At 40.4% G+C, this 13,625-nt stretch overlaps 1 protein-coding gene across 5 annotated transcripts in view; it reads right to left on the bottom strand.

Moving 5' to 3' along the window:
- slit2 (slit homolog 2 (Drosophila)) overlaps nucleotides 1–7,998 on the bottom strand; it is a 321,185-nt gene extending 313,187 nt beyond the window's left edge. For 3 of the 5 annotated variants that reach the window (XM_062026307.1, XM_062026308.1, XM_062026309.1), the window contains exons 1-2: nucleotides 7,441–7,997; nucleotides 4,528–4,599 (exon numbers count right to left, since the gene is read on the bottom strand). In XM_062026307.1, coding sequence (XP_061882291.1) covers nucleotides 4,528–4,599; nucleotides 7,441–7,652 — 284 coding nt within the window. In that variant the 5' untranslated portion in view covers nucleotides 7,653–7,997. Of the gene's footprint in view, nucleotides 1–4,527; nucleotides 4,600–7,440 lie in introns of all 5 variants that reach the window. The other 2 variants (XM_062026304.1, XM_062026306.1) reach the window with 1 other exon arrangement.
- Between the last annotated feature and the right edge of the window lie 5,627 nt (nucleotides 7,999–13,625).

The raw sequence follows: 13,625 nt of genomic DNA, 5'->3' as shown, positions 1-13,625 counted from the left end.
CTTATTTTGATTATTGTTTCTCAGCTGTTTGTACATGTTGCAGTTTGTAAATAAAGATTTATAAAAATAAATAAAAATTGCCTCTGTGCATAGCATAGATCCAACGAATCGATGACTACATTAATCGCCAACTATTTTTATGATCGATTTTAATCGATTTAATCCATTAGTTGTTGCAGCCCTACTGTGTTGTAGAATATTGGTTGGTAAAATGACCAAATTTCAATGGTCAAATTAACGTCAGAACCCAACATTGATCAAACGTTGTCAAAAAGCATGTTGTTTCAACGTTGTATTTGTGTTGTAGGGCTGCAACTAACGATTAATTTGACAATCGATGAATCTGTCGATTATTACTTCGATTAATAATCGGATAAAAGAGACAAACTACATTTCTATCCTTTCCAGTATTTTATTGGAAAAAAACTAGCATACTGGCACCATACTTGTTTTGATTATTGTTTCTCAGCTGTTTGTACATGTTGCAGTTTGTAAATAAAGATTTATAAAAATAAAAATAAAAAAATTGCCTCTGTGCATAGCATAGATCCAACGAATCGATGACTACATTAATCGCCAACTATTTTTATAATCGATTTTAATCGATGTAATCCATTAGTTGTTGCAGCCCTACTGTGTTGTAGAATATTGGTTGGTAAAATGACCAAATTTCAATGGTCAAATTAACGTCAGAACGCAACATTGATCAACTGTTGTCAAAAAGCATGTTGTTTCAACGTTGTATTTGTGTTCAACACAAATACAACGTTGAAACAACAGTGCTGCAACTAACGATTAATTTGATAATCGATTAATCTGTCGATTATTACTTCGATTAATAATCGGATAAAGGATACAAACTACATTTCTATCCTTTCCAGTATTTTATTGAAAAAAACCTAGCATTCTGGCACCATACTTATTTTGATTATTGTTTCTCAGCTGTTTGTACATGTTGCAGTTTGTAAATAAAGATTTGTAAAAAATAAAATAAAAATTGCCTCTGCGCATAGCATAGATCCAACGAATCGATGACTACATTAATCGCCAACTATTTTCATAATCGATTTTAATCGATTTAATCCATTAGTTGTTGCAGCCCTATTGTGTTGTAGAATATTGGTTGGTAAAATGACCAAATTTCAATGGTCAAATTAACGTCGGAACGCAACATTGATCAACTGTTGTCAAAAAGCATGTTGTTTCAACGTTGTATTTGTGTTCAACACAACACTTTTTGACAACGTTTGATCAATGTTGCGTTCTGACGTTAATTTGACCATTGAAATTTGGTCATTTTACCAACCAATATTCTACAACACAATAGGGCTGCAACAACTAATCGATTAAATCGATTAAAATCGATTATAAAAATAGTTGGCGATTAATGTAATCATCGATTCGTTGGATCTATGCTATGCGCAGAGGCAATTTTTTTTATTTTTTTTTATAAATCTTTATTTACAAACTGCAACATGTACAAACAGCTGAGAAACAATAATCAAAATAAGTATGGTGCCATTATGCTAGTTTTTTTTCAATGAAATACTGGAAAGGATAGAAATGCAGTTTGTCTCTTTTATCCGATTATTAATCGATTAATCGACGTAATAATCGACAGATTAATCGATTGTCAAATTAATCGTTAGTTGCAGCCCTACAACACAAATACAACGTTGAAACAACATGCTTTTTGACAACGTTTCATCAATGTTGCGTTCTGACGTTAATTTGACCATTGACATTTGGTCATTTTACCAACCAATATTCTACAACACAAGAGGGCTGCAACAACTAATCGATTAAATCGATTAAAATCGATTATAAAAACAGTTGGCTATTAATGTAGTCATCGATTCGTTGGATCTATGCTATGCGCAGAGGCAATTTAATTTTTATTTTTTATAAATCTTTATTTACAAACTGCAACATGTACAAACAGCTGAGAAACAATAATCAAAATAAGTATGGTGCCAGTATGCTAGTTTTTTTCCAATAAAGTACTGGATAGGATAGAAATGTAGTTTTTCTCTTTTATCCGATTATTAATCGATTAATCGAAGTAATAATCGACAGATTCATCGATTATCAAATTAATCGTTAGTTGCAGCCCTACAACACAAATACAACGTTGAAACAACATGCTTTTTGACAACGGTTGATCAATGTTGCGTTCTGAAGTTAATTTGACCATTGAAATTTGGTCATTTTACCAACCAATATTCTACAACACAATAGGGCTGCAACAACTAATCGATTAAATCGATTAAAATCGATTATAAAAATAGTTTGCGATTAATGTAGTCATCGATTCGTTGGATCTATGCTATGCGCAGAGGCAATTTTTTAAAATTTTTTTTATAAATCTTTATTTACAAACTGCAACATGTACAAACAGCTGAGAAACAATAATCAAATAAGTATGGTGCCAGTATGCTGTTTTTTTCAATAAATACTGGAAAGGATAGAAATGTAGTTTGTCTCTTTTATCCGATTATTAATTGATTAATCGACGTAATAATCGACAGATTAATCGATTGTCAAATTAATCGTTAGTTGCAGCCCTACAACACAAATACAACATTGAAACAACATGCTTTTTGACAACGTTTAATCAATGTTGGGTTCTGACGTGACCATTGAAATTTGGTCATTTTACCAACCAATATTCTACAACACAAATACAACGTTGAAACAAAATGCTTTTTGAGGACGTTTAATCAATGTTGGGTTCTGACGTTGATTTAACTAATCGACAACATAAATACAACATTGAAACAATGTGCTTTTTAACTATGTTTATTCAATGTTGGGTTCTGACGTTGATTGGACCTTTGAATTTTAGTCATTTTACCAACCAATAATCGACAATACAAATACAACATTGAAACAACATGCTTTTTGACAACGTTTAATCAATGTTGGGTTCTGACGTTGATTTGAACATTGAAATTTGGTCATTTCCCAACCAATAATCGACAATACAAATACTACATTGAAACAACATGCTTTTTGACAACGTTCATTCAATGTTGGGTTCTGACGTTGATTTGACCTTTGAATTTTAGTCATTTTACCAACCAATAATCGACAACATAAATACAACATTGAAACAACATGCTTTTTGACAACGTTTAATCAATGTTGGGTTCTGATGTTGATTCGACCTTTGAATTTTAGTCATTTTACCAACCAATAATCAACAACACAAATACAACATTGAAAAAACTTGCTTTTTGACAACGTTCATTTAATGTTGGGTTCTAACGTTGATTTGAACATTGAAATTTGGTCATTTCCCAAATTGAACATTGAAATTTGGTCATTTCCCAACCAATAATCGACAATACAAATATAAGGTTGAAACAACATGCTTTTTGAGGACGTTTAACCAATGTTGGGTTCTGATGTTGATTTGAACATTGAATTTTAGTAATTTTACCAACCAATAATCGACAACAAAAATACAACGTTGAAACAACATCCTTTTTGAGGACGTTTAATCAATGTTGGGTTCTGATGTTGATTTGACCATTGAATTTTAGTAATTTTACCAACCAATAATCAACAACATAAATACAACGTTGAAACAACATGCTTTTTGACAACGTTTAATCAATGTTGGGTTCTGATGTTGATTTGAACATAGAATTTTGGTCATTTTACCAACCAATAATCAACAACATAAATCCAACATTGAAACAACATGCTTTTTGACAACGTTCATTCAATGTTGGGTTCTGACGTTGATTTGACCATTGAATTTTGGTCATTTTACCAACCAATATTCTACAACACAAATACAACGTTGAAACAACATGCTTTTTGACGACGTTTAATCAATGTTGGGTTCTGATGTTGATTTGACCATTGAATTTTAGTCATTTTACCAACCAATAATCAACAACAAAAATACAACGTTGAAACAACATGCTGTTTGACAACGTTCATTCAATGTTGGGTTCTAACATTGATTTGAACATTTAAATTTGGTCATTTCACAACCAATAATCGACAATACAAATACAACGTTGAAACAACATGCTTTTTGAGGATGTTTAATCAATGTTGGGTTCTGATGTTGATTTGACCATTGACATTTTTTCATTTCCCAACCAATATTCGACAACACAAATACAACGTTGAAACAACATGCTTTTTGACAACGTTTAATCAATGTTGCGTTCTGACATTGATTTGAACATTGAAATTTGGTCATTTCCCAACCAATATTCTACAACACAAATACAACGTTGAAACAACATGCTTTTTGAGGACGTTTAATCAACGTCGGGTTGTAACGTCGATTTGATTATTGAAATCTGGCCATCTCCCAACCAACAACGTGGATCCAACGTTAGACATCAACGTTGTCTACCATTTACAAACACCACTATTCTGCAAGGCTGTTTCAAAGTCGGTTTTAAAGGACATGTACGTATAATCAGTGTTGCATCAATGCCTCGTGCCTGCAGGGTTGGTGCATCATAAAAGGTGCAAAGCATCATTTTCAGAGAAGGGACTTACAGAACTCGCAGGTGTCTCAATCCCGCAAAATCGGTCTTGGTGATTTTAGTCAGGTTGTTTGCATTCAGATCCCTGGAAGGAGAAATAGGCAATTCATTGAAGGTATGTTTGCTCCTTGCTGCACTGCAGGGACAATTTCAGTTGTAATCTTTTTTTTTTTTGCCTGTTTAAACTCCAAGCACACTTGGCTTCCAAATCCGTTTTTGATTAACTTGCTGGTCTGAAGAAGAAAAAAAACCACCTGATGTGGTCTTGGGTGCAGCACTTGAATGCAGTGGGAAACCACCAGGCGCAGCCACAACTTGCATGCATCACACTTGCCTTCTGACATCAATATTTACAATACAAATAAGAAGAAGAATGCACGTTTGTCATGGTTTTTACCAAAAAATGTGTCTATCTGAAATCTTCAAATGAGATTTGAGTTGAGGAATTTGGTTATTTGACACACTTCATTTAAGACAGGGGTGTCCAAACTTTTTCCAGCAAGGGCCACATGCAGAAAAGTTGAAGGCTCTAGGGGCCACTTTGTACTTTTTTGTACATTCAACACCCGAAAACCTCTTACATGCCAGTTATTCGTTTTTTTTTATTTTGCATGATTTCCTGCCCAGCGCTCTTCTATTTTTTGTTCCACGTCCTTTTTTTTCTCCATTTGCCAGCTGAGCGCTGGCGCCGTCACCTGTCCCTGGTTGCCAATCAGGATGCATTTGGGGACTGGATTATTTAGCTTAGCACACTCAAAATCTTACCATTACCATTATTTTCTGCACTTGCCTGCCGTCTCTGCACCCTGGAGTGCCTAACGTAACAAAAAAACTAATACAATGTAGTTGAATCAATTATTCTCGTTATTTAATTATTTGTCAATATTAGTATGCTTATTACATTATAACAGTGGTCCCCAACCACCGGGCCGCGGACCGATTGGTACCGGACCGCACAAGAAATTAAAAAAAAAAAAAAAAAAAAAAAATATTTTTTTTTTTTTTTTTTAATGAAATCAACATAAAAAGCACAATATATACATTATATATCAATATAGATCAATACAGTCTGCAGGGATACAGTCCGTAAGCACACATGATTGTATTTATTTATGTAAAAAAATAAAAAATTAAAATTAAAAATTAAAAAAATAAATTAAATACCAAAGCCCCCCCCCCCCCCCCCCCCCCCACCGGTCCGTGGGACAAATTTTCAAGCGTTGACCGGTCCGCAGCTACAAAAAGGTTGGGGACCACTGCATTATAAGGCTTAGCACACTCAAAATCTTACCATTACCATTATTTTCTGCACTTGCCTGCCGTCTCTGCACCCCGGAGTGCCTAACGTAACAAAAAAACTAATACAATGTAGTTGAATCAATTATTCTCGTTATTTAATTCTTTATCAATATTAGTATGATTATTACATTATAAGGCTTAGCACACTCAAAATCTTACCGTTACCATTATTTTCTGCACTTGCCTGCCGTCTCTGCACCCCGGAGTGCCTAACGTAACAAAAAAACTAATACAATGTAGTTGAATCAATTATTCTCGTTATTTAATTCTTTATCAATATTAGTATGATTATTACATTATAAGGCTTAGCACACTCAAAATCTTACCGTTACCATTATTTTCTGCACTTGCCTGCCGTCTCTGCACCCCGGAGTGCCTAACGTACAAAAACTAATACAATGTAGTTGAATCAATTATTCTCATTATTTAATTCTTTATCAATATTAGTATGATTATTACATTATAAGGCTTGGCACACTCAAAATCTCACCATTACCATTGTTTTCTGCACTTGCCTGCCGTCTCTGCACCCCGGAGTGCACACATAAAACGAAACGTAACAAAAAACTAGTACAATGTAGTTCAATCATTTATTCATCTTATAATTAGTCTTTATCAATACTTATTATTATTAATATTTAGCTTTTGCAAACTCTAAATCTTACCATATCTTGCAAGAAATGTGTACATATGTTCATCAAACACCATGTAAAAGACGCACAGGTTAACAGCAATTTTGGTTTTCAGTAGGGATGTCCGTTAAAATGTAATATCGTAAATTATCGGTATCGTTTTTTTTATTATCGGTATCGTTTTGTTTTTGTTTTTTTTTAATTAAATCAACATAAAAAAACACAAGATACACTTACAATTAGTGCACCAACCCAAAAAAAACTCCCTCCCCCCATTTCTTTCTGTTATCAATATTCTGGTTCCTACATTATATATCAATATATATCAATACAGTCTGCAAGGGATACAGTCCGTAAGCACACATGATTGTGCGTGCTGCTGCTCCACTAATAGTACTAACCTTTAACAGTTAATGTTACTCATTTTCATTAATTACTAGTTTCTATGTAACTGTTTTTATATTGTTTTACTTTCTTTGTTATTCAAGAAAATGTTTTTAATTTATTTATCTTATTTTATTTTATAAAAAAATTTTTTTAAGTACCTTATCTTCACCATACCTGGTTGTCCAAATTAGACATAATAATGTGTTAATTCCACGACTGTATATATCGGTTGATATCGGTATCGGTTGATATCGGTATCGGTAATTAAAGAGTTGGACAATATCGGAATATCGGATATCGGCAAAAAGCCATTATCGGACATCCCTAGTTTTCAGGTCTCATTTTGGGGGAATTTGGTCCGGTTTCATTTTCCCTGAGCACAAATTGTATTTCGCAGGTGTCGCGGGCCAATTAAAAAGGAGCTGCGGGCCGCAAATGGCCCCCGGGCCACACTTTGGACACCCCTGATTTAAGAGATGTTTAAGATTATGGTCCAGTTAATGGCAAAAAAAAGTGCAATTTAAAGTGTCTAAAATGTAATAAATGCATGTCAAATTGGTGCAAGTGTTGCAATAAAGTGATGAAAAGATGGCATTGATTGAACTTACAGTCTCTCCGCGTTGCGAGGTATGTTCCGGGGCACACTGCGCAGCCCTTGGCCGTGACAGTCCACCGTAGTCCCGGTGCAGGAGCACTGGGTCGGGCACGGCTGTCCGGCGGCTTCTCCCCCGCACAAGGCGAGCACCAGCAGGGCCACCAGCAGCTCCGACGCCCGGGCCGGGTACGGAGCGTGGCCCGCGGGGTTGAAGGCTCCCAGCATTGCGGCAAGTGTTTAACGGGAAACCGAATGAATTACACCCCCCAAAAAATGAAAACAAAATCCGGTAAAGTGTACACGGAAGTCAGCGGGGAGCTTCCTAGCTCCTCCTAGCACGTGTTGCAAGTTCAACCCGGAGAATTCACATTTGGGTCCGGACTCGGTGCGAGTTGAGTTGTCTCCCCCAGGAGGGACGCGGGAAGAGGCGGCCGTGAGGCGGCGCTTAGAGCGGCGTAAACTTCCACATGTCCCCGGCATGCAGCGGCCACATGCAGCCCGCCCTCGGAGCTCGTCTCGTCCCCGACCCCCGCCGCGTGCACGCGCGCTCTAGGTGCACCGCCTCGCGCACGCGCACCAGCACGCGCTCCCTCGCGCGCACATCATCCAGGTACTAAAAAAATAAAAAAAAAATAAAAATAAAAATAAAAATAAAAAATGTTTTGTTTTTTTTCTGGTTATTAATTCACACAGGGCGTCCGAGGAGGAATAGCGTCCCTTTTCTCCACCTAGCGAAAAAAAAATTATATATATATATATATAAAAATATATGTAATAATTGGTTCCGTGTGCGCGCAACACCAGCATCCACGTGAATGAGGCTGATGCGTCGCCGCGCTGCTGCAGCCCAGAATGCGCGGTCGAGAGACACAGACGAGAGAGACAGAGAGGGAGAGAGAGAGAGAGAGAGAGAGAGAGAGAGAGAGAGAGAGAGAGAGAGAGAGAGAGAGAGAGAGAGAGAGAATGACAAGGTAACCCCACCTCCCCTGCACACACACGTACACACACACACATGCACACACACGCACGCACACACACACACACACACACACACACCACCTGATGCTTTATTTAGCCGTGTCCCCTCCGACAAAAACTGGGAACACCCGTCCTGCATCCATGTTGCTTTTTTTTTTTTTTTTTACAGCGTCTAGTCATTTTGCCCACCAAACGTTTTATACTGTGCGTGAATGCACAAAGGTGAGCACCACCCGATGCTTTATTTAGCCGCGTCCCCTCCTTGCAAGGCGACAAAAAACTGGTAACAGACATCCTACCCTAGGACTTCCAAGTAGCCCCCAGTAGTCACGTGCTGCATTCATGTTGCTTTTTTTTTTTTTTTTTTTTACAGCTTCTAGTCATTTTGTCCACCAAACGTTTTATACTGTGCGTGAATGCACAAAGGTGAGCACCTCCTTGCAAGGCGACAAAAACTAGGGAACACCTGTCCTACCCCAGGACTTCCAAGTAGCCCCCAGTAGTCACATGCTGCATCCATGTTGCTTTTTTTTTTTTTTTTTTACAGCTTCTGGTCATTTTGCCCACCAAATATTTTATACTGTACGTGAATGCACAAAGATGATCACCACCCGATGCTTTATTTCACCGTGTCCCCTCCTTGCAAGGCGACAAAAACTAGGGAACACCCGTCCTACCCCGGGACTTCCAAGTAGCCCCCAGTAGTCACGTGCTGCATCCATGTTGTTGTTGTTTTTTTTTACATTATCTAGTCATTTTGTCCACCAGACATTTTATACTGTGCATGAATGCACAAAGGTGAGCACCACCGGATGCTTTATTTCGCCGTGTCTCCTCCTTGCAAGGCGACAAAAACTAGGGAACACCTGTCCTACCCCGGGACTTCCAAGTAGCCCCCAGTAGTCACGTGCTGCATCCATGTTGTTGTTTTTTTGTTTTTTTTTACAGCGTCTAGTCATTTTGTCCACCAAACGTTTTACACTGTGCGTGAATGCACAAAGGTGAGCACCACCTGATGCTTTATTTCGCCGTGTCTCCTCCTTGCAAGGCGACAAAAAACTGGGCACACCCGTCCGACCCCGGGACTTCCAAGTAGCCCCCAGTAGTCACGTGCTGCGTCCATGTTACTTTTTTTTATAGCATCAAGTCATTTTGTCCACCAAACGTTTTATACTGTGCGTGAATGCACAAAGGTGAGCACCACCTGATGCTTAATTTAGCCGTGTCCCCTCTTTGCAAGGCGACAAAAACTAGGGAACACCCGTCCTACCCCGGGACTTCCAAGTAGCCCCCAGTAGTCACGTGCTGCATCCATGTTGCTTTTTAATTGTATTTTTACAGCATCTAGTCATTTTGTCCACCAAACGTTTTATACTGTGCGTGAATGCACAAAGGTGAGCACCACCTGATGCTTTATTTAGCCGTGTCCCCTCCTTGCAAGGCGAAAAAAACTTGGGAACACCCGTCCGACCCCGGGACTTCCAAGTAGCCCCCAGTAGTCACGTGCTGCATCCATGTTGTTGTTGTTTTTTTTTACAGCGTCTAGTCATTTTGTCCTCCAAACGTTTTATACTGTGCGTGAATGCACAAAGGTGAGCACCACCCGATGCTTTATTTAGCCGTGTCTCCTCCCTGCAAGGCGACAAAAACTAGGGAACACCCGTCCTACCCCGGGACTTCCAAGTAGCCCCCAGTAGTCACGTGCTGCATCCATGTTGCTTTTTTTTTGGGTTTTTTTACAGCGTCTAGTCATTTTGCCCACCAAACGTTTTATACTGTGCGTGAATGCACAAAGGTGAGCACCTCCTTGCAAGGCGACAAAAACTAGGGAACACCTGTCCTACCCCAGGACTTCCAAGTAGCCCCCAGTAGTCACATGCTGCATCCATGTTGCTTTTTTTTTTTTTTTTTTTTTTACAGCGTCTAGTCATTTTGCCCACCAAACGTTTTATACTGTGCGTGAATGCACAAAGGTGAGCACCACCCGATGCTTTATTTAGCCGCGTCCCCTCCTTGCAAGGCGACAAAAAACTGGTAACAGACATCCTACCCTAGGACTTCCAAGTAGCCCCCAGTAGTCACGTGCTGCATTCATGTTGCTTTTTTTTTTTTTTTTTTACAGCTTCTAGTCATTTTGTCCACCAAACGTTTTATACTGTGCGTGAATGCACAAAGGTGAGCACCTCCTTGCAAGGCGACAAAAACTAGGGAACACCTGTCCTACCCCAGGACTTCCAAGTAGCCCCCAGTAGTCACGTGCTGCATCCATGTTGCTTTTTAATTTTATTTTTACAGCATCTAGTCATTTTATCCACCAAACGTTTTATACTGTGCGTGAATGCACAAAGGTGAGCACCACCTGATGCTTTATTTAGCCGTGTCCCCTCCTTGCAAGGCGAAAAAAAACTAGGGAACACCCGTCCGACCCCGGGACTTCCAAGTAGCCCCCAGTAGTCACGTGCTGCATCCATGTTGTTGTTGTTTTTTTTACATTATCTAGTCATTTTGTCCACCAAACGTTTTATACTGTGCATGAATGCACAAAGGTGAGCACCACCTGATGCTTTATTTCGCCGTGTCTCCTCCTTGCAAGGCGACAAAAACTAGGGAACACCCGTCCTACCCCGGGACTTCCAAGTAGCCCCCAGTAGTCACGTGCTGCATCCATGTTGCTTTTTTTTTGGGTTTTTTTACAGCGTCTAGTCATTTTGCCCACCAAACGTTTTATACTGTGCGTGAATGCACAAAGGTGAGCACCTCCTTGCAAGGCGACAAAAACTAGGGAACACCTGTCCTACCCCAGGACTTCCAAGTAGCCCCCAGTAGTCACATGCTGCATCCATGTTGCTTTTTTTTTTTTTTTTTTTTTTTACAGCGTCTAGTCATTTTGCCCACCAAACGTTTTATACTGTGCGTGAATGCACAAAGGTGAGCACCACCTGATGCTTTATTTCGCCGTGTCTCCTCCTTGCAAGGCGACAAAAACTAGGGAACACCCGTCCTACCCCGGGACTTCCAAGTAGCCCCCAGTAGTCACGTGCTGCATCCATGTTGTTGTTTTTTTTGTTTTTTTTACAGCGTCTAGTCATTTTGCCCACCAAACGTTTTATACTGTGCGTGAATGCACAAAGGTGAGCACCACCTGATGCTTTATTTCGCCTTGTCTCCTCCTTGCAAGGCGACAAAAAACTGGGCACACCCGTCCGACCCGGGACTTCCAAGTAGCCCCCAGTAGTCACGTGCTGCGTCCATGTTACTTTTTTTTATAGCATCAAGTCATTTTGTCCACCAAACGTTTTGTACTGTGCGTGAATGCACAAAGATGATCACCACCCGATGCTTTATTTCACCGTGTCCCCTCCTTGCAAGGCGACAAAAACTAGGGAACACCCGTCCTACCCCGGGACTTCCAAGTAGCCCCCAGTAGTCACGTGCTGCATCCATGTTGTTGTTGTTTTTTTTACATTATCTAGTCATTTTGTCCACCAAACGTTTTATACTGTGCATGAATGCACAAAGGTGAGCACCACCTGATGCTTTATTTCGCCGTGTCTCCTCCTTGCAAGGCGACAAAAACTAGGGAACACCCGTCCTAGGACTTCCAAGTAGCCCCCAGTAGTCACGTGCTGCATCCATGTTGTTTTTTTTTGTTTTTTTTTACAGCGTCTAGTCATTTTGCCCACCAAACGTTTTATACTGTGCGTGAATGCACAAAGGTGAGCACCACCTGATGCTTTATTTCGCCGTGTCTCCTCCTTGCAAGGCGACAAAAAACTGGGCACACCCGTCCGACCCCGGGACTTCCAAGTAGCCCCCAGTAGTCACGTGCTGCGTCCATGTTACTTTTTTTTATAGCATCAAGTCATTTTGTCCACCAAATGTTTTATACTGTGCGTGAATACACAAAGATGATCACCACCCGATGCTTTATTTCACCGTGTCCCCTCCTTGCAAGGCGACAAAAACTAGGGAACACCCGTCCTACCCCGGGACTTCCAAGTAGCCCCCAGTAGTCACGTGCTGCATCCATGTTGTTGTTGTTTTTTTTACATTATCTAGTCATTTTGTCCACCAAACATTATATATTGTGCATGAATGCACAAAGGTGAGCACCACCTGATGCTTTATTTCGCTGTGTCTCCTCCTTGCAAGGCGACAAAAACTAGGGAACACCCGTCCTACCCCGGGACTTCCAAGTAGCCCCCAGTAGTCACGTGCTGCGTCCATGTTACTTTTTTTTATAGCATCAAGTAATTTTGTCCACCAAACGTTTTATACTGTGCGTGAATGCACAAAGGTGAGCACCACCTGATGCTTTATTTCGCCGTGTCTCCTCCTTGCAAGGCGACAAAAAACTGGGCACACCCGTCCGACCCCGGGACTTCCAAGTAGCCCCCGGACGTCACGTGCTGCGTCCATGTTACTTTTTTTTATAGCATCAAGTCATTTTGTCCACCAAACGTTTTATACTGTGCGTGAATGCACAAAGGTGAGCACCACCTGATGCTTAATTTAGCCGTGTCCCCTCTTTGCAAGGCGACAAAAACTAGGGAACACCCATCCTACCCCGGGACTTCCAAGTAGCCCCCAGTAGTCACGTGCTGCATCCATGTTGCTTTTTAATTTTATTTTTACAGCATCTAGTCATTTTGTCCACCAAACGTTTTATACTGTGCGTGAATGCACAAAGGTGAGCACCACCTGATGCTTTATTTAGCCGTGTCCCCTCCTTGCAAGGCGAAAAAAACTAGGGAACACCCGTCCTACCCCGGGACTTCCAAGTAGCCCCCAGTAGTCACGTGCTGCATCCATGTTGTTGTTTTTTTTTTTTACAGCGTCTAGTCATTTTGACCACCAAACGTTTTATACTGTGCGTGAATGCACAAAGGTGAGCACCACCCGATGCTTTATTTAGCCGTGTCCCCTCCTTGCAAAGCGACAAAAACTAGGGAACACCCGTCCGACCCCGGGACTACCAAGTAGCCCCCAGTAGTCACGTGCTGCATCCATGTTGCTTTTTTAAATTTTTTTTACATAGTCTAGTCATTTTGTCCACCAAACGTTTTATACTGCGCGTGAATGCACAAAGGTGAGCACCATCTGATGGTGTCCCCTCCTTGCAAGGCGAGAAAAACTGGGAACACCCGTCCTACCCCGGGACTTCCAAGTAGCCCCCAGTAGTCACGTGCTGTGTCCATGTTGCTTTTTTTTATAACATCA

This window comes from Entelurus aequoreus, linkage group LG18, assembly GCF_033978785.1.
Source record: "Entelurus aequoreus isolate RoL-2023_Sb linkage group LG18, RoL_Eaeq_v1.1, whole genome shotgun sequence".
Classification (NCBI taxonomy): Eukaryota; Metazoa; Chordata; class Actinopteri; order Syngnathiformes; family Syngnathidae; genus Entelurus; species Entelurus aequoreus.
The sequence above is the reverse complement of the archived record's forward strand: the minus strand, read 5'-3'. Positions and strand labels throughout refer to the sequence as shown.